This window comes from Hippopotamus amphibius, chromosome 3, assembly GCF_030028045.1.
Source record: "Hippopotamus amphibius kiboko isolate mHipAmp2 chromosome 3, mHipAmp2.hap2, whole genome shotgun sequence".
In the NCBI taxonomy this organism is placed as follows: domain Eukaryota; kingdom Metazoa; phylum Chordata; class Mammalia; order Artiodactyla; family Hippopotamidae; genus Hippopotamus; species Hippopotamus amphibius.
In genome coordinates, this window is record NC_080188.1 from 151,627,107 (window position 1) to 151,646,634 (window position 19,528).

At 38.0% G+C, this 19,528-nt stretch overlaps 1 protein-coding gene across 8 annotated transcripts in view; it reads left to right on the top strand.

The window, feature by feature from the left end:
• The window catches only part of RGS7 (regulator of G protein signaling 7), a 650,352-nt gene that overhangs the window by 102,879 nt on the left and 527,945 nt on the right, over positions 1–19,528 (top strand). The window contains exon 2 of one of the 8 annotated variants that reach the window (XM_057728894.1): positions 10,932–11,011. The exons of the other annotated variants lie outside the window; for them this stretch is intronic. Within the exon in view, the coding sequence (XP_057584877.1) occupies positions 11,003–11,011 (9 nt within the window). The 5' untranslated portion in view covers positions 10,932–11,002. The remainder of the gene's footprint in view (positions 1–10,931; positions 11,012–19,528) is intronic. 8 annotated transcript variants of the gene reach the window in all.

Below are 19,528 nucleotides of genomic sequence, written 5' to 3' on the forward strand. Positions count from 1 at the left end.
GCAAATATTTTCTCCCATTCTGAGGACTGTGTTTTTGTCTTGTTTATGGTTTCTTTCACTGTGCAAAAGCTTTTAAGTTTCATTAGGTCCCATGTGTTTATTTTTGTTTTTATTTCCATTACTCTAGGTGGTGGGTCAAAAAGGATCTTGCTGTAAATTATGTCATAGAGTGTTCTGCCTGTTTTGCTCTAAGAGTTTTGTTGTGTCTGGCCTTACATTTGGATCTTTAATCCATTTTGAGTTTATTTTTGTGTATGTTGTTAGGGAGCATTCTAATTTCATTCTTTTACATGTAGCTGTCCAATTTTCCCACCGCCACATATCGAAGAGGCTGTCTTTTCTTCATTGTATATTCCCGTCTCCTTTGTCAAAGATAAGGTGACCATATGTGTGTGGGTTTATCTCTAGGCTCTCTATTCTGTTCCATTGATCTATGTTTTTGTTTTTGTGCCAGTGCCATACTGTCTTGATCACTGTAGCCTTGTAGTATAGTCTGAAGTCAGGGAACCTGATTGCTCCAGCTCCGTTTTTCCTTCTTAAGATTGCTTTGGCTATTTGGGGTCTTTTGGGTTTCCATACAGCTTGTAAAATTTGTTGTTCTAGTTCTGTGAAAAATGCATTGGTAATTTGATAGTGATTGCATTGAATCTGTAGATTGCTTTAGGTAGTATAGTCATTTTGACAATGTTGATTCTTCCAATCCAAGATTATGGTATATCTCTCCATCTGTTTGTATCATCTTTGATTTCTTTCATCAGTGTCTTATAGTTTAATACATACAAGTCTTTTGCCTCCTTAGTTAGGTTTATTCTTTTTGTTGCAGTAGTAAATGGTGGTGTTTCCTTAATTCCTCTTTCTGATTTTTTGCTGTTAGTGTATAGGAATACAAGAGATTTCTGTGTATTAATTTTGTATCCTGCGACTTTACCAAATTCACCAACTAGTTCTAGTAGTTTTCTGGTTTTGTCTTTAGAATTTTCTTTGTATATTATTGTGTTATCTGCAAAAAGTGACAATTTTACTTCTTCTTTTCCAATTTGGATTCCTTTTATTTCTTTTTCTTTTGATTGCCATGGCTAAAACTTCCAAAACGATGTTGAATAATAGTGGTGTGAGTAGGCACCCTTGTTTTGTTCCTATTCTTAGAGGGAATGCTTTCAGGTTTTCACCATTGAGAATGATGTTAGCTGTGGGTTTGTCATATATGGCTTTTATTATGTTGAGGTAGTTTGCTTCTGTGCCCACTTTCTTTAGAGTTTTTATCATAAATGGGTGCTGAGTTTTGTCAAAAGCTTTTTCTGCATCTCTTGAGATTATCATATGGTTTTTATCTTTTGATTTGTTAATATGGTATATAACATTGATTTATTTGCATTTTTGAAGAATCCTTGCATTCCTGGGATAAACCCCACTTGATAATGGTGTATGATCCTTTTAATATGCTGTTGGATTCTGTTTGCTGGTATTTTGTTGAGTATTTTTGTATCTATATTCATCGGTGATATTGGCATGTAATTTTCTTTTTTTGTGACATCTTTGTCTGTTTTTGGTATCTGGGTGATGGTGGCCTCGTAGAATGAGTTTTAGAATGTTCCTCCTTCTGCTATTTTTTTGAAGCGTTTGAGAAGGATAGGTGTTAGCTCTTCTGTAAATGTTTGATAGAATTCGCCTGTGAAGCCATCTGGCCATGGGCTTTCATTTGAAGGCAGATTTTTAATCACAATTTCAATTCCAGTGCTTGTGATTGGTATGTTCATATTTTCTATTTCTTCCTGGTTCAGTTTCAGAAGGTTGTACTTTTCTAAGAATTTGTCCCTGTCTTCCACGTTGTCCATTTTATTGACATATAGTTGTTTGCAGTAGTCTCTCATGATCCTTTGTATATCAGAGGTGTCAGTTGTTACTTCTTTTCATTTCTGAAAATGTGATTTGTGTCGTCTCCATTTTTTTTTTCCTGATGAGTCTGGCTAATGGTTTTTCAATTTTGTTTATCTTCTCAAAGAACCAGCTTTTAGTTTTATTGATCTTTGCTATTGTTTCCTTTATTTCTTTTTTGATTATTTCTGATCTGATCTTTATGATTTCTTTCCTTCTGCTCTTTGTGTTTTGTTTGTTTGTTTTTCTTTGTATAATTGCTTTAGGTGTAAGATTAGGTTGTTTATTTGAGATTTTTGTTGTTTCTTCAGGTAGGATTGTCTTGCTATAAACTTCCCTCTTAGAACTGCTTTTGCTGAATCTCATAGGTTTTGGGTCATCCTGTTTTCTTTATCATTTGTTCCTAGGTATTTTTTGATTTCCTCTTTGATTTCTTCAGTGATCTCTTGGTTGTTTAGTATGTATTGTTTAGCCTCCATGTGTTTGTATTTTTTATAGTTTTTTTTTCTGTAATTGATATCTAGTCTCATAGCACTGTGGTCAGAAAAGATGCTTGATATGATTTCAATTATCTTAAATTATCTAGGCTTGATTTGTGACCCAAGATGTGATCTATCCTGGAAAATGTTCTGTGTACACTTGAGAAGAAAGTGTATTGTGTTGTTTTTGGATGGAATTTCCTATAAATATCAATTAAGGCCAGCTTGTCTAATGTGTCATGTAAAGCTTGTGTTTCCTTATTTGTTTTGTGATTGAATGGTCTGTCCATTGGTGTAAGTGGGGTGTTAAAATCCCCTACTATTATTGTGTTACTGTTGATTTTCCCTTTTATGGCCGTTAGCACATGCCTTATGTATTGAAGTGCTCTTATGTTTGGTACATAGATATTTCCAATTGTTACGTCTTCTTCTTGGATTGATCCCTTGATCCTTATCTGTTGTCCTTCCTCGTCTTTTGTAATAGTCTTCATTTTAACGTCTAATTTGTTTAATGTGAGTATTGCTGCTCCAGCTTTCTTTTGACTTCCCTTTGCATTGCATGGAATATCTTTTTCCATCCCCCCACTTTCAGTCTGTATGTGTCTGTAGGTTTGAAGTGGGTCTCCTGTAGACAGAATATATACGTGTCTTGTTTTTGTATCCATTCAGGCAGTCTGTATCTTTTGGTTGGAGCATTTAATCCACTTACATTTAAGGTAATTATTGATATATGTGTTCTTATTACCATTTTCTTAATTGTTTTAGCTTTGTTTTTGTAGGTCTTTTCCTTGTCTTGTGTTTTTTGCATAGAGAAGTTCCATTAGCATTTGTTGTAAAGCTAGTTTGGTGGTGCTGAATTCTTTTAGCTGTTGCTTGTCTGTAAAGCTTTTGATTTCTCTATTGAATCTGAATGATATCCTTGCTGGGTAGAGTTCTCTTGGTTGTAGATTTTTCTGTTTCATCACTTTAAATATATCCTGCACTCCTTTCTGGCCTGCAGAGTTTCTGCTGAGAAATCAGATGTTAGCCATATGGAGGTTCCCTTGTATGTTTTTTGTAGCTTTTCTCTTGCTGCTTTTAATATTTATTCTTTGTGTTTAATTTTTGTTAGTTTGATTAATATGTGTCTTGATGTGTTTCTTATTGGGTTTATCCTGTATGGGACTCTTTGCACTTCCTGAACTTGAGTGACTGTTTCTTTTCCCATGTTACGGATGTTTTTGACTCTAATCTCGTCAAATATTTTCTCACACAGTTTCTTTTTTTCTTCTTCTTCTGGGGCACCTAGAATTCCAGTGTTGGTGTGCTAAATGTTGTCCCTGAGGTCCCTGAGACTGTCTTCCATTCTTTTCATTCATTTTTTTTTTATTCTGCTCTGTGACAGTAATTTCCAGCATTCTGTCTTGCAGCTCACTTATTCATTCTTCCACCTCCATTATTTTTCTATTGATTTTATCTAGAGTATTTTTAATTTCAGTTATTGTGTTGTTCATTAGTGTTTCTTTGTTCTTTAGTTCTTCTGGGTCCTTGTTAAATGTTTCTTTTATTTCCTCTATTCTGTTTTTGAGATTTTGAATCATCTTTACCATCATTCTTCTGAATTCTTTTTCAGGCAGTTTTCCCATTTTTTCTTCATTTATTTTTTTTCTTGTGGGGTTTTATCCTGCTCCTTTGCCTGCAGTGTAGTTCTCTGTCTTGTCATTTTGTCTAATTTATAGTATTCGAGGTCTCATTTCCCTAGGCTGCATAGTTGTAGTTCTTCTTGCTTCTGTTCTTTGCCTCTGGTGGTGGGACTGGTCCAGTGTCTTGAGTAGACTTCCTGATACAGGGACTGGTGCCTGCGTTTTGGTCAGTGGAGCTGAGTCTTTTCCCTCTGATGAGCAGGGTCATGTCAGGTGGTGTGTTTTGGGGTGTCTGTGATGTTAATATGACTTTAGGTAGTGTGTGTGCTGATGGGTGGGTTTGTGTACCTTCCTTGTTTGTTTGCTGTAAGTCATCCAGTGCTGGGAGGTGTAGGCAGTTGGGAGGAGTTGTGTCTTGGATTCTAATAGAGGCCTCTTCGAGAGCTCTCAGCAATTAATCTTTCCTGGGGCCAGAAGTTCTGTAGTGGTCCAGTGTCTTGGACTCGGTGCTCCCACCCCAGAGCCTGAGGCTGGACTTCTGGTCGAGGAATCACGACCCTGCAGATCACCAGTTATGCAGGATCTTTATATTCCTTTCCAGTGTCCAAGGCCTTCTGCCAGTGTTCAGCTGGCTTTCTGTGAGAGTTGTTGCATCTATAGATGTATTCATGATGCATCTGTGGAGAGAGATGAACTACATGTCCTTCTACTCCACTGCCATCTTAACTCCCTTCAAGTTCTCCATATTCTTACCATTGGTATGCACTCTGCTTTCTTCCACATTGACTATTCCTGTCTCTGCCCTTTTTATTGCTTCTTGTGTCTGAAACATATAAGACCCTTAGGCTAGAATAGTTTTCTCGTTTCTTTCTCACCCAATTTGTTTTATATACTTTGAGTCTTAGGCTTTTCCCTTATTTTGCAGGGGAAATGGGGTTCACTGAGATTATTGAAGTGCTGCAATTAATACCATTTCTGGAAGAAAGGGGAAGTCTTTCTACCTTCCATAAATCAAAATGAATAGGACGAAATGAAAAAAAGAGTTAAACCTCTTGCCAACCTAGTATATGAGATCTTATTAGACAGTCACTAGACAGTTCTTTAATTGTATCCAGTGATTGCAGGAGATCTAAATTTAGGAGGCTGTGGTTATCTTTAACATACTATTGAAGTCCTCCTACCTGCATGGTGATATAGATTGAGAATTTTTCAATGATATAATGGAGCTGGGTTCTCTGTACTTATTTATTGATTGACATAATAGAGTAAAAGCTAATTCTGTTTCTAGCAAACACTTTCTGCATGAAATTTGGCAGTCTGTTTCAATTCTCTTAGCCTATGGTTCCTTATCTGTGATCCAAGGCACATAGTTTTTCTTTCCTTCCCTCCCCTCCCCTCCTCTCCCCTCCTCTCCCCTCCTCCCCTCCCCTCCTCTCCCCTCCTCCCCTTCCCCCCTCCCTTCCCCTCCTCCCCTCCCCTCCTCCCTCCCCTCCCTCCCCTCCCCTCCTCGCCCCTCCTCTCCCCTCCTCTCCCCTCCCCTCCCCTCCCCTCCCCTTCCTTTCCTTTCCTTTGTGTGTGCCTGCAAGGGGAGTGAGAGATTGAGAGGTAAGGAGAAAGAAAGTGGGGAGAGTGTTCTTACTGTTGTCCTACCGAACTAAAAATTGATATTTTCCTCACACTTGAGACAGAATTTTAATTCCCCAGAGGGAAATGTGTTGTTTTCTCTTAAATTAGGTTACAAGGATTTTGAAGACTTGAGTCTTCAAAACTTGTACCTTTTCCATATTACTTATGACTGTACAGGGCAGACTCAAATATTGCAAATTTTTACTTCAAAGATTTGTGCCTTTAGGCATAATCTTGGTTGTTTTAACTTTTTTTTGCAATGTGTTCCGAAGTTTTCAGCATAGTAATATACATATATATTATTCTAATAGCAGTTTATAAGTAATTGACATCTTGGCCTATGGGAGAAGTTTGAGAAAGTCCTCACTGTGGGCTGAATGCTTCTGTTCCCCAAAGTCCCATGTTGAAATCCTAAGTCCCCTTGTGGTGGTATTTGGAGGTGGGACTTTGGGAGGTTTTATCTTAGGCCATGAAGATATAGCCTTCATGATTGAGATTGTAAGGAGAAACGAAAGAGCTTGGTCTCACATTCTCTGCTCTCTGCCATATGAAGATACAACAAGATATTCATCTGCAAACCAGGAAGCAGGCCTTCAACCAGACACTGAATATGCCAGCATCTTGATCTTGGACTTCCATCTTCTGTAACTGTGAAAAGTAAATTTCTGTTCTGTAAGCCACCCAATCTATGTTATTTTTGCTGTAGCAGCCTGAACCAAGTTAAGTCCTTTGAGGAAATGGTGCAAATTGTAAATAAGTGACATCAAGACTACCTCACAATTACAGTGGACCCTTATCCTCAACAACTGGCCATTATGTGTTTCAGCAGATACCAGTTGTTTGATACTTCTCTGTGCAGGAAGACTTTTTGAAATTATGTCAGGTGTTGCATAGACATTTTTGTTCAGAGCATAAATCTGTCACTTAGTAGAATGAATCTAATTTTTTCCAAATACCTAGAGCCATTCTAGAGATGTATAACTTTTGAGATCTTGAGACCCTAATTTCTTAAATCATTTTACACAAACCACATGGTGTGATGATCCAGGCTTACTGTAATAAATTTTTTTGGGGTTGGGGCTGTAAGATTACAGAACAGGGGTTACCAACTGGTGAACATCTTCAAAGGTCTTTAAACTGTACCTGATTCACGTCTACTTGCATTCAACATTATTGTTTCCAAACTTCTCTTTTAGTTTCTGTTGTTCAGAGATTTTGGCTATTTCTTTCTCCACCTCTGATATCTCAAAGTTTCAAGAGATATAAAGTACATAATTTTCATAAAAATATTTTGGAATTCCAGCCATAACTTGGTTTCTATCACTAATGGAATTGCCCGCATTCTGTTTTGCAGTGAGTGTTTGTCGTAAGCACCCACTTGAGAATTTTAATGAAGGGCATAAAGCTAGGTAATTCCTTCCTTCCAGTCAAATCCAAATTCAGAGCCCTTTCCACTCCATATATATCTGAAGAAAGAAGCACATTGCAAATCCCCTAGGAGTCGAGCCGTGTCTACTTACATTTGGATAGTAGGCCCCCTAAATGCTGTTGGCAGTTACTCCTCACCTCCCATATCCAGTTTAAACACGGAATATTTTTGTTGTTGTTGTTCCCTCAGATTCAGTGTCTGCTCATTTTTCTGTCTGTCCTTAGAGTGCTTTTTGTGTTAGTGTTTCCTGTCATAGGCAGTTAGTTTCTGGAATTTGATTCAGATTGAATGATACTGTGCAAGCTATGGGTTTTACTAACTGCATCTGTCAGTGACATGGTGGAAAGAAGGTTTTTAGGTGTATCTCTCTCTACAAAACCTGGCTTCAAGAGTAAAATAGTAGAGTTATTTCTCATTCCCAGTAGAAGCATAAAATACCTTTATTTATGCCTCATAGAGTTGGACACGACTGATTCAGAACCAGTCATTTCTGCTTTCTGTGTTTCGTGTTTATCATCCAAATAAATTGAAAATCAGTAGTTGCTAACTAATAATTATATAAACAGGATTAGTGTAAGGTATTGTTGATTTATTTAGAAGAATTGTGAGAACTTTAGGAAGCTAGTTCCTAAGATTATATATCCTTGGGGTTAGAAAAGATATCAACAGTCATCTTTAGTCCTCTGTGTGGCCTAGTTTCTTCATCTTCAAAAGGAATGAAGACAGAGTAACTGGACAAGATGATCTACCAGCTCTGAAATTCTATGATTCTAAGTTGTGGGTGTTTCAGCACTTGAGTCAGTGAATTTTAGGTTTAGTCTCATGAAGAAATTGAACATTTTGGGGGAAATAAAAGAAATGTTGGTTTGTAGCACTTTCCAGGTGATAAAATGCTAGGCAATATAATTCTTAGTATATAATTATTGCTTTGCAATGTATTCAATTATTTTTATGAGAATATTCTGATATTAGTCAATATTATTCTGTAGATAGTCAGCATCTTATAACTAATATATAAGCATATGACTAAACCCTCAAAACTCAGCATCCTATGGACTAAATGTTTGTGTTCCCCAAATTTCTATGTTGAAGTCCTTAATTCCTAATGTAATGGTATCTTGAGGTGAAGAATTGGGGAAGTAATTGGGTTTGGATGAGGTCATGAGGATGGAGGCTTCATGATGGAATTTGTTCCCTTATGAGAACACGAAGAGGCTGGAGTTTTCTCTCTCTACCATGTGAGGACACCGTAAAAAGGCTGTCTGTAAACCAGGAAGAAGAGGGCCCTCACCAGAACCCAATCATGTTGGGACCCTGATCTCAGCCTTCCCAGCTTTCAGAACTGTGAGAAATAAATTTTTGTTGTTTAAACCACCCAGTCTGTTGAATTCTGTTAACAGCAGCTTGAAGAGACTGAGACATATCTCAAAAAAGAAAAAAAAGAAAAAAAGAAAAAAAAACCTCCCTCTCTTTGGATTTCATTTCCTACAAAAATGATTTTATTACTTCCTTAAACTGCTCTTGTGTCCTTCTTATCCCTTCACAGCACAACTTAAGCATTTATTTGTTCACAGTATCCACTAACCATTCATTGCCTCTGCTTAGTTCACTTCTTAATTTCTTAATCACAAGGTATGTTATCATCCTTGATTCTAAAATTGTGATTCTTAGGTCTATCTCTGATTACTCCTTTTCTGTCTCTTGCCTCCTCTACTTTTAGCCTCTAATTTATTAGGTTGGTTTTTTGTTTTGTTTGTTTGTTTGTTTGTTTTTTAACTGGGGAAGAAGGAGGACCACAAAATGAGAGACCCCAGGGAGCTTTTCAATATCCACATGCCCCACATTGTTCTTAACCTCATGCATCTTTGAGTCAGAATTGTGGAGGGAGAGAAAGTGTACTTTAGCCCTTTTGTACAGCCAAAACAAGAGTTTGCATAAAGTAATCAAGTAGTAATTCTATTTCCAGGTGCTGTTGCTAGAGCATCGCAGGGAGTAGTATTTCATCTTTGCCTCTTGCACAATTAGGGATCCACTTTCATTTCCACTCCAAGCAGTCTTGTCAGATGGGGTTTAAACCCTCCCTTCTATCACCAGAATGCCCAAAATTATGTTCATGTCATAGAAGTCTTTTGCCACCAGGAAGCCCTCAAGAATGAAGAAGTGAACATGTCACATTAAACTATACAGAACAAAACCCCACAACATGGAGTTCCAAGCCAGACCAAAAACGACTTTCCTAACTACAGTGGCTTGCATTTCTTAACCTGTTTCCTAGTGAGAAGAAGATTAAAGAGAACAACACCAGAATCTACTGTTTATTTCCTGCTAATAGTGTGTTACCTGTAGATATGCCTAGCAAACGATAACAGTTCTCATCCAGAGTTTTTATCAACAATATTGTTTGTCTTCATAAATTTGGGAGGTAAACTGAATTAACATAAAGATGAGAATAGGTCACAACCAACTCAGATTGGGAAGAAAATAAGTAACCTCTATAGAATTCTGTCTGAAGGCTTATTTCTGACTTAGGTCTCTACACATGACATAGGCTTTCCTCAAGTTTCTGGAAACTTTAGAATTTCAGAGAATGAATACTGCTTATTTCTCACAAAGAGTAAATCCTGAGGAACAAAAGAGTAGTGCTTCAGAGAGGTTACAGTGGACTTATCGTCTGCCTCAAGGCCCATGCAGAATAACCTTTATCTTCCTTAAGAATGCACCAAATTGGTTTAGAGGTAAGAGAAAAGAAGTAGCAGCAAATGGGCTCTTGTTAGTCTTAAGAAACCAAAGGCTGTGTCATGGAGATTACTCTGTGGCAGGAAATGATGGCAGACTTTAGTCGCTGAGGGCCTTACTCTTACAACCGCAAGAAATAAATTTTGTCCACAAATGGTGAGGTTGGAAGAAGACCCTGAGCCTCAAACAGGATTGCAGATTTAGCCTATGCCTTGATTGAAGCCTTCTTAGACCCTGAGCAGAGGACTGATGTAAGTTGTGAACTGTGTCCAGATTCATGACCTTTGGGAACTGGGAGGTATAAATGTATTTTGTTTTATGCTGCTAAAAAAAAAAGAATGCACCATGTCAAACATCTGCCTTGAGAAGGTGAAAATGCTGTAACATCTACCCTTGAAGGATTTAAAATTTATTTATTTGTAGAACTAATAATTCGTAAACCTAACTAAGTGGATGTGTATGGGTGGGGGGAGTTGTGAAGCCTTAGCAGAACTCAGGTGAGACAACCAAGTATTGTCTCAAGGCCTCCTGGCCATCTAAATTCTGTGATCCTCATGGAAAATGGGCATCATATCACAGAATTTCTCTACAGGATCTCTTGGGAGATAGCTACTAAATCAACTGAGAAAAACTGAGCTGTGTGTAACATGTTCCCCAAGTGCTGAGACTTTACTTTGTGATGTTTCCCAAAGAAAGAAAACCACAACGCATTGTTGAGGGGAGGTGTCGGCTCCGGGACATGATGAGTATTTGGTCTTCGCCTTCTGGTAATAAGCTCACTTTTCAGTTTCACTTGCTTTCAGAGTCATCAAGAAAGAAGGACAAGAGCTAACCTTTTCTTGACCTATGCTAGCCTTTTCATGAGTACGTCATGCCTGCAGTGCCATTCTCTGCAGCCTCCCCATGTAAATCTGGGTGTGACTGGTGAGGGTTCTTTTGCTCTTAACAGAGCTCCCAAATAATTTTCTTCTTCCGGTGGCAAAGGATTGCCTTCTTATGATTTAAATGTTTTGCTTAGTATTTGAAACTTGAGCGTATATCCTTGAAAACTTGAGGGCCTCCAGTGAACTGGAGAGCCTTTTGACTGGAAGGACCTTCACTCCAGTCAAATTTCATGTGCTTTATTCCTTAGACTGTTTCCTTTCTTTGCTTTCTTCCTCACAGTCATACAGTCTCTACAGTGAGAGCATAATAATAAAACATTTCAGCAGAGGTTCTTGTCTTGCTGAGCTACAATGATAAAGGTAAGATATCTGAGTAATAATTAGTATCTTTGAAGCCCAAGGTGGTTGTTGAAGGCTTCAAGTACTTTTTTTTTTATTAATACCAAACACAAAAATTAATTGAAAGCAGCCATGAGTTAATTTTAAATCTGTGCCACTGGTAGTATCTTCTCAGTATCAAATAGTTCCTTGACTAATGTCTCTAAAATGTTGTAAAAGTGTGTTTAGATTTTCAAAGGATTCAGTATTTGGTGCAAAAAACAAGATTTGAAAATACACAGAGGCTTTAGCATGTTATTATTATAAAGAGTGATTCAATAAATAAATGTCAGAGTGTCAATCAAGGACACTTACTGAAAGCCAATATTAAATATAAGAGATTCAGAGATTAGCAAGGCTTAGCCCTGCCTTTGAGGTGTGCAGAGGAGGCAGACATGAAAATAACAAATACAGCAGAACAACTCATTATTCAAAGGGTCTTTCAGAAATCCACTGGGCTCAGCCTCCTTGTTTATTGAACTTCCTGATGCTACCAATATTTCTTGGTTTGAATGAGTTATTATTTCCTCTTGAGTTATAGTTTTATGTTTGTTACTTGACAAATTACAGAGATCATCTGATGAATGTCCAAACACTTCTGTAACAGCCATTTATCAAAATGACTAGTGCTTTAAAGGCACAGTGCTTACCTCTAAGTATAGAAGTTTGTGTACTAGAGAGACCTGAAAGACCACAGAGAGGCAGAAGAGAAAGACACTGCCTGCTTTATCTTCTGTGGTGTTTTTATCCAGACATTAATTCTCGCATTTTAAAGTGCTTTAGTTACTTTGTAGGTGGTGAATGTCAAAAGTCATAGCATTAAAATGTTTACAATGTTGACTCCAGGTATTATAATTATTTTTTTAAAGGATTTTTAAAAAATTAATTAATTAATTAATTGGCTGCATTGGGGTCTTTGTCGCTGCACATGGGCTTTCTTTAGTTGCAGCAAGCGGAGGCTACTGTTCATTGTGGTGCGTGGGCTCCTCATTGAGGTGGCTTCTCTTGTTTTAGAGCACAGGCTCTAGGCACATGGGCTTCAGTAATTGTGGCACATGGGGCTCAACAGTTGTGGCTCATGGGCTCTAGAGCACAGGTTCAGTAGTTACGGTGCACGAGCTTAGTTGCTCCATGGCATGTGGGATCTTCCTGGAGCAGGGATCGAACCTGTGTTCCCTGCATTGGCAGGCAGATTCTTAACCACTGCACCACCTAGGAAGTCCCTCCAGGTATTATTTAGAGCATTGTTTTGTAGTTCATAGGTCAAAACTAGAAAGATATGGATAATCAGTTACACAATTTTGAAAGGAAAAGAACCATAAGTGCTTGTTATGGACTGAATGTTTGTGTATCCCCCAAATTTATATTGAAATCCTAACCCCCAATGTGATAGTATTGGGAAGCTGGAACTTTGGGAGGTGATTAGGTCATAAAGGTGGTGCTCTCGTGAATGGTATTAGTACCCTTATGAAAGAGACCCCAGAGAGTTCCCTCCCCACTTTTGCCATGTGAGGATGCAGTGTGACATAAGTGTACTAGGAAGTGGGTTCATATGAATATCCTATTGCCTTGATCTTGTGCTTCCAACCTCCAGAACCATGAGAAATAAATTTCCATTGTTTGTAAGTCCCTTACTGTATAGTAATTTGTTATAGCAGCCTGCACAAACTAAGATGGTGCTTTTCACCCGTTTCCCTAATATGAGATTTAATTTGCCCTTATTCCCTCCTCCAACAAAATTGCTCTGATCTTTATGATTTCTTTCCTTCTGCTCACTTTGGGGTTTCTTTGTTCTTCTTTTTCTAATTGTTTTAGGTGTAAGGTTAGGTTGTTTGTTCGATAATTTTCTTGTTTCTTAAGGTAGGACTGTATTGCTATAAACTTCCCTCTTAGAACTTCTTTTGCTGCATCCCATAGGTTTTCAGTTGTTGCGTTTTCATTGTCGTTTGTTTCTAGATATTTTTTGATTTCCTCTTTGATTTCTTTAGTGATTTCTTGGTTGTTTAATAGTGAATTGTTTAGCCTCCATGTGTTTGTATTTTTTGCAGTTTTTTTTCTTGTAATTGCTATCTAGTCTCATGGCGTTCTGGTCTGAGAAGATGCTTGATATGATTTCAATTTTCTTGAATTTGCTGAGGTTTGATTTGTGACCCAAGATGTGATCTATCCTGGAAAATGTTCCGTGTGCACTTGAGAAGAAGGTGTATTCTGTCGTTTTTGGATGGAATGTCCTATAAATATCCGTTAAGTCAAGATGGTCTAATGTGTCATTTAAAGCTTGTGTGTCTTTATTTATTTTCTGTTTGGATGATCTGTCCATTGATGTAAGTGGGGTGTTCAAGTCTCCCACTATTATTGTGTTCCTGTCAATGTCCCCTTTTATAGCTGTTAGCATTTGCCTTATGTATTGAGGTGCTCCTATATTGGGGGCATAGATATTTACCATTGTGATATGTTCTTCTTGAATGGATCCCTTGATCATTATGTAGTGTCCTTCCTTGTCTCTTTTAATAGTCTTTACTTTAAAGTCTAATTTGTCTGATGTGAGTATTGCTACTCCAGCTTTCTTTTGACTTCCATTTGCATGGAATATCTTTTTCCATCCCTTTCCTTTCAGTCTATATATATCCCTTGGTCTGAAGTGGGTTTCTTGTAGGCAGCATATAGAAGGGTCTTGTTTTGGTATCCATTCAGCCAGTCTGTGTCTTTTGACTGGAGCATTTAATCCATTTACATTTAAGGTGATTATTGACATATGTGTTCCAATTACCATTTTCTGAATTGTTTTGGGTTTGTATTTGTAGGTGTTTTCCTTTTCTTGTGTTTCCTACTTAGATAAGTTCTTTTAGCACTTATTGTAAGGCTGGTTTGGTGGTGCTGAATTCTCTTAACTTTTGCTTGTCTGGAAAGCTTTTGATTTCTCCCTCAAATCTGAATGAGATTCTTGCTAGGTAGAGTATTCTTGACTGTAGGTTTCTCTCTTTCAGGACTTTCAGTATATCCTGCCATTCCCTTCTGGCCTGCAGAGTTTCTGTAGAGAGGTCAGCTGTTATCCTTATGGGTTTTCCCTTCTATGTTATTTGTTGCTTTTCTCTTGCTGCTTTTAATATTTTGTCTTTGTGTTTAATTGTCGTTAGTTTGATTAATATGTGTCTTGGTGTATTTCTCCTTGGGTTTCTTCTGTATGGGACTCTCTGTGCTTCTTGGACTTGGTGAATTATTTCCTTTCCCATGTTGGGGAAGTTTTCCACTAGAACCTCTTCAAATATTTTCTCAGACCCTTTCTTGTTTTCTTCTTCTTCTGGGATGCCTATGATTCGAATGTTTGTATGCTTAATGTTATCACTGAGGTCTCTGAGACTGTCTTCTATTGTTTTTATTCTTTTTTCTTTTACCTGCTCTGTGGCATTTATTTCCCCCATTCTGTCTTCCAACTCACTTATTTGTTCTTTTGCCTCAGTCATTCTGCTGGTTATAGCATCTAGAGTATTTTTAATTTCAGTTATTTTGTTATCCATTGCTGTTTGTTTTTCCGAGTTCTTATGAACTGTTTCTTGTACTTTCTCTATTTTGTTATTGAGATTTTGTATCATTTTTACTATCATTACTCTGAATTCTTTTTCAGGCATTTTTCCTATTTCCTCCTCATTTATTTGGTCTTGTGGGTTTTTTTCCTGCTCCTTTGCCTGCATGGTGTTTCTTTGTTTCCTCATGGTTGTCCAAACTTTTGGGGTTGCTTGTCCTGGCGATAGAGGTGTTTATAGAAGACTGTCCAAGCCTCAGACTAATGTCCAAGTATTGCATTAAATAAATACTAAGTCTAGGAAACACATACATGTATAAGACACACAATTACTGAATCCTTTAGGACATAAGGCTCTGGAAAGACCTGACAGAACCCCAGTATGCTATCAGATATTCAGAGAGAAACCCAGCAGAAATTGACAACTGAAACAGAACAAATCAGAGACAAAAGCAAAAACACACAAAAAAACAAATAACACCTTACACATACAAACACTAATCCAGGGAGATTTTGTAAGCTAGGATCAAATATAGAAAAGAGCTAGAGTACCACCAGACAGAATGGAGATTCTCAGAATGAAGTTAGACAATTGTACTAAGAACTAAGATAAAAACAAAAACCTAATATTAAATACCAAGGTGGTGCGTCACCTGGAGAATAGAGCAAGGAGTCTGAGCAGATCGATAGTGTTGCTTATAAGTATGTTAAGATAAAATAAACTAAAAATGGCTGGAAGAAAGGGGAACAGAAGAGCGTAGTGTGGTTGGAAATATGCAAATGAAAAGAAAGGAATAGAAATGTATAAAAGATAGGGATGAAAGGAAAGTATGAGAGATATATTGTCCGTACTACCAAAAACTTAGCTAGAAATAGAAGTATATAAAAAGGCAAAAAAATAAAAACAGAATAAAAAATATCATTAAAAAATTATGTTATAAAACTTGTAGATCCCTTAGGACTAAGATTGTAATTAATGAAGGAAAAAAAAAAGAGAGAAAAAAAATCCAGAACTGATCCCAGAATGGACCAGTTCAATTCGATTGATACTAATATTTCTGTTTCCTTAGAGTCTCAGCTGTAAGTGTCCTTCTACTCGCCTTGGGTTTTTTTGCATTATTCTGTGACCAGCAGGGGTTCCTTTATTGTTCGTCTGTAAGCGTCGGTGTGTGGGAAGGGAGAGGGTACAATAGTGGCTCCTTCCTCTGGGAGTGAGTGAGCAGTGGCGCACTGTTGTTTCAGTCGGGCTTGGAGGTGCCTGTTGCAGAGGGACGCTGGTGGCTCAGGTGTAAACAGAGAGTCTTAGAGTTGGGCCTCTCTCGGGGTTTTTTTTTTTCCTTTTTTTTTTCTTGGCAGCCTCCCTGCTGCTAGTGTTCCAAGGGGTTTTAATCTAGCCCCGCCTGAGTGCCTGAGGGTGCTTGTTATCCCTGAGCACCTTAGGTGGCCCACAGGGCGTCTCTCCACTTCCTGTTGCAGAGGTGCCGAAAGAGAGAGAGAGGCTATGCCCGCGGCTCCTCCCCCCCGCCCGTGATCCTGCAGCTTCCAGCCACCATCATGGCCGGGCAGCTCTCAGGGACGGGCACTCCTTGCCGCAGACCTCTCCCCTCCTGTCCTCTTGGTCTGTCACCTTACTGGCAACAATGTTTCTCACCCTGAACCAGCTCTCCGGTTCCCACGCTCCCACTGCCGGACCCTCTGATGAACTGTGAATCAACGTCTCGGTCCGGGAACGCTGAGCTGCGGTGCGGACCCTCCGTATGTTTCTCACTCCCTCCCATCCGCCATGGCTCCGCCGCTTCCCCCTCTTTGAGCCATCGTAGATGCCTCCCTACTGGTTATGTTGGGCTCCTTGCAGTCCTTTCTGGTGTCCGAGGCCGTCTGCTGGTGTTCAGCTGGTTCTCTGTAGGAATTATTGCGTCCTTCGGTGCATTCCCAATGCATCTGTGGAGAGGGATGCATTCCATGTCCCTCTACTTCGCCGCCATCTTTTTTTCCTCTCAGTGCATATATGTTAATCCCAACCTCCTCATTTATCCTTGCCCCCACCAGGTTTCCCCTTTGGTAATCTTAAGTTTGTTTTCTAAGTCTGTAAGTCTGTTTCCGTTTTGTAATAAAGTTCATTTGTTTTGTTTTTTTAGATTCCACATATAAGTGATATATATGATATTTCTCTTTCTCTGTCTGACTTCACTTAGCATGATAATCTCTAGGTCCATCCATGTTGTTGCAAATGGCATTATTTCATTCTTATTTTTTTTTTTTATGGTTGAGTAATATTCCATTGTATATATTGGGTGGGCCAAAAAGTGCCTTCAGTTTTTTAAGTAAAACTAGAAGACACATTTTCATTTCACCAAGAACTTTATTGAACAACATAATCATCCTTTTGTTCCTCTGTCTTCTGCCATTTTCTAGGCAACTTCATAGTTCCATCTTCCCAAAACTTTTAATCTTTTTGAACAAAGAACTGTTCCAGGTGTCTTTTACTGTCTTCCAGGAAATTGAAATTTTTTCCAATAAGATAATTTGTAGAGACCAAAATAAATGGAAATCTGAAAGTGCAATGTCTGGTGAATACAGTGAAAGAATCACAACTTCCCAGTTTTTGCTTGGTCTTCAAAGAAACATGTGGTCTTGTGTTATCCTAATGGAAGATTACATGTTTTCTGTTGTCTAATTCCGGATACTTTTCATTGACTGGCACTTTCAGTTGGTCTAATTGGGATCAGTACTTGTTGAAATTAATCCTTTGGTTTTCTGAAAGGAGCTCATAATAGAGGACTTCCTTCCAATCTTACCATATACATAACATCGCCTTCTTTGGATGAAGACTGGACTTTAGTTTCATTGGTGGTGGTTCATTTTGGTTGCCCCATGATGTCTTCCATTCCACAGTATTGTACAGTGTCCACTTTTCATCACCTGTAACAATCTGTTTTAAAAGTGGAACATTTTCATTATGTTTCAGTAGGGAATCACACATGGATATATGGTGAAGAAGGTTTTTTCCGCTTAACTTACGTGTAAGCAAAACATCAAAGAGATTAACATAACCAAGCTGGTGCAGATGATTTTCAGTGCTTGATTTGGATATTTTGCATATGTCGGCTGTCTCCTGCATGGTATAATGTTGATTGTTGTCAGCGAATGTCTCAATTTGATCGCTATCAACTTCAACTGGTCCGACCGACCATGGAGCATCATCCAGTGAGAAATCTCAAGCATGAAACTTTGAAAATCATTTTTGACTCTTTCAATCAGTCACAGCACCATCTCCATACACTGCACAATTTTTTTTTATGTTTCAGTTGTGTTTTTTACCTTTCTAGAAATAATAAAGCATAATATGCCAAAAATGAAGCTTTTTTCTTCCATATTCAGTATTAAAATGGCTACACAAAAAGTGACCAATTTTGATGTCTTTTTTTTTTTTAAATGCATGCTGATCTGACAGCTGTCACATACAGTTTAACAAAATTGTTTTGAATAAAGTTAAAGACAGGTAAGTGCTACTAAAGCCATCTTATGGAAGAAAAAACAAACAAACAAATAAGCCTCTTGGCCCACCCAGTATGTACCACATCTTTATCTATTCCTCTGTCAATGGACATCTTGGTTGCTTGCATGTGTTGGCTATTGGAGATAGTGCTGCAGTGAACATTGGGTGCATGTATCTTTTCAAATTATGGTTTTCTCCAGATATATGCTAGGAGTGGGATTGCTGGGTCATACAGTAGTTCTATTTTTAATTTTTAAGGGACCTGCAAACTGTCCTCCACAGTGGCTGTACCAATTTACATTCCCACCAATAGTATAGAAAGGTTCCCTTTCTCTACCCTGTCTCCAGCATTTATCGTCTGTAGACTTTTTGATGAACACCGTTCTCACTGCTGTGAAGTTACACCTCACTATAGTTTTGATTTGCGTTCCTTTAATAATTAGCAATGTTAAGTATCTTTTCATGTGCTCTTTTGACCAGAATCTGTATGTCTTCTTTGGAGAAATGTCCATTTAGACCTTCTGCCCATGTTTGATTGGCTTGTTTGTTTTTTTAGTATTGAGCTGCATGTGATGTTTGTATATTTGGGAAATTAATCCCTTGTTCATTGTTGCATCATTTGCAAATATGTTCTCCCATTCTGTTTATGGTTTCCTTTCTCCCATTTGTTTATAGTTTCCTTTTCTGTGCAAAGGCTTTTAAGTTTAAGTAGGTTCCATTTGTTAATTTTTGTATTTATTTTTATTACTCTTGGAGGTGGATCCAAAAAGATATTGCTGCAGTTTATGTCAAAGTGTGTTCTGCCTATGTTTTCCTCCAAGAGTTTTATAGTATCTGATCTTACATTCAGGTTTATTTCTGTGTATGGTGTTAGAGAATGTTATAATGTCATTCTTTTCCATGTACATTCTTGTACATGTCAGCGACCAGTTTTCCCAGCACCACTTATTGTAGAGACTGTGTTTTCTCCATTATATATTCTTGCTTCCTTTTTCATAGATTGACCATAGGTACATGGGTTTATTCTGGCTTTCTATCCTGTTCCATTTGTCTATATTTCTGTGTTTTTGTGCCAGTACCAAGCTGTTTTGATTACGGTGCTTTGTAATATAGTCTGAAGTTGAGGAGCCTGATTCCACAAGCTCTGTTATTCTTTCTCAAGATTCCTTTGGCTTTTCAAGGTCTTTGTGTTTCCATACAAATTGAAAAATTTTTTGTTCTTATTCTGTGAAAAATGCATTGGTAATTTGATAGGGATTGCATTGAATTTGTAGATTGCCTTAGGTAGTATAGTTATTTTTACAGTATTGATTCTTCTAATCCATGAACAGGGTGTATCTTTTTATCTGTTTGTGTCATCTTTGATTTCTGTCATCAGTGTCTGACAGTTTTTGGAATACAGGTCTTTTGCCTCCTTAGGTAGGTTTATTCTTAGGTGTTTTATTCTTTTTGATGTGATGGTAAATGGGATTTTCCT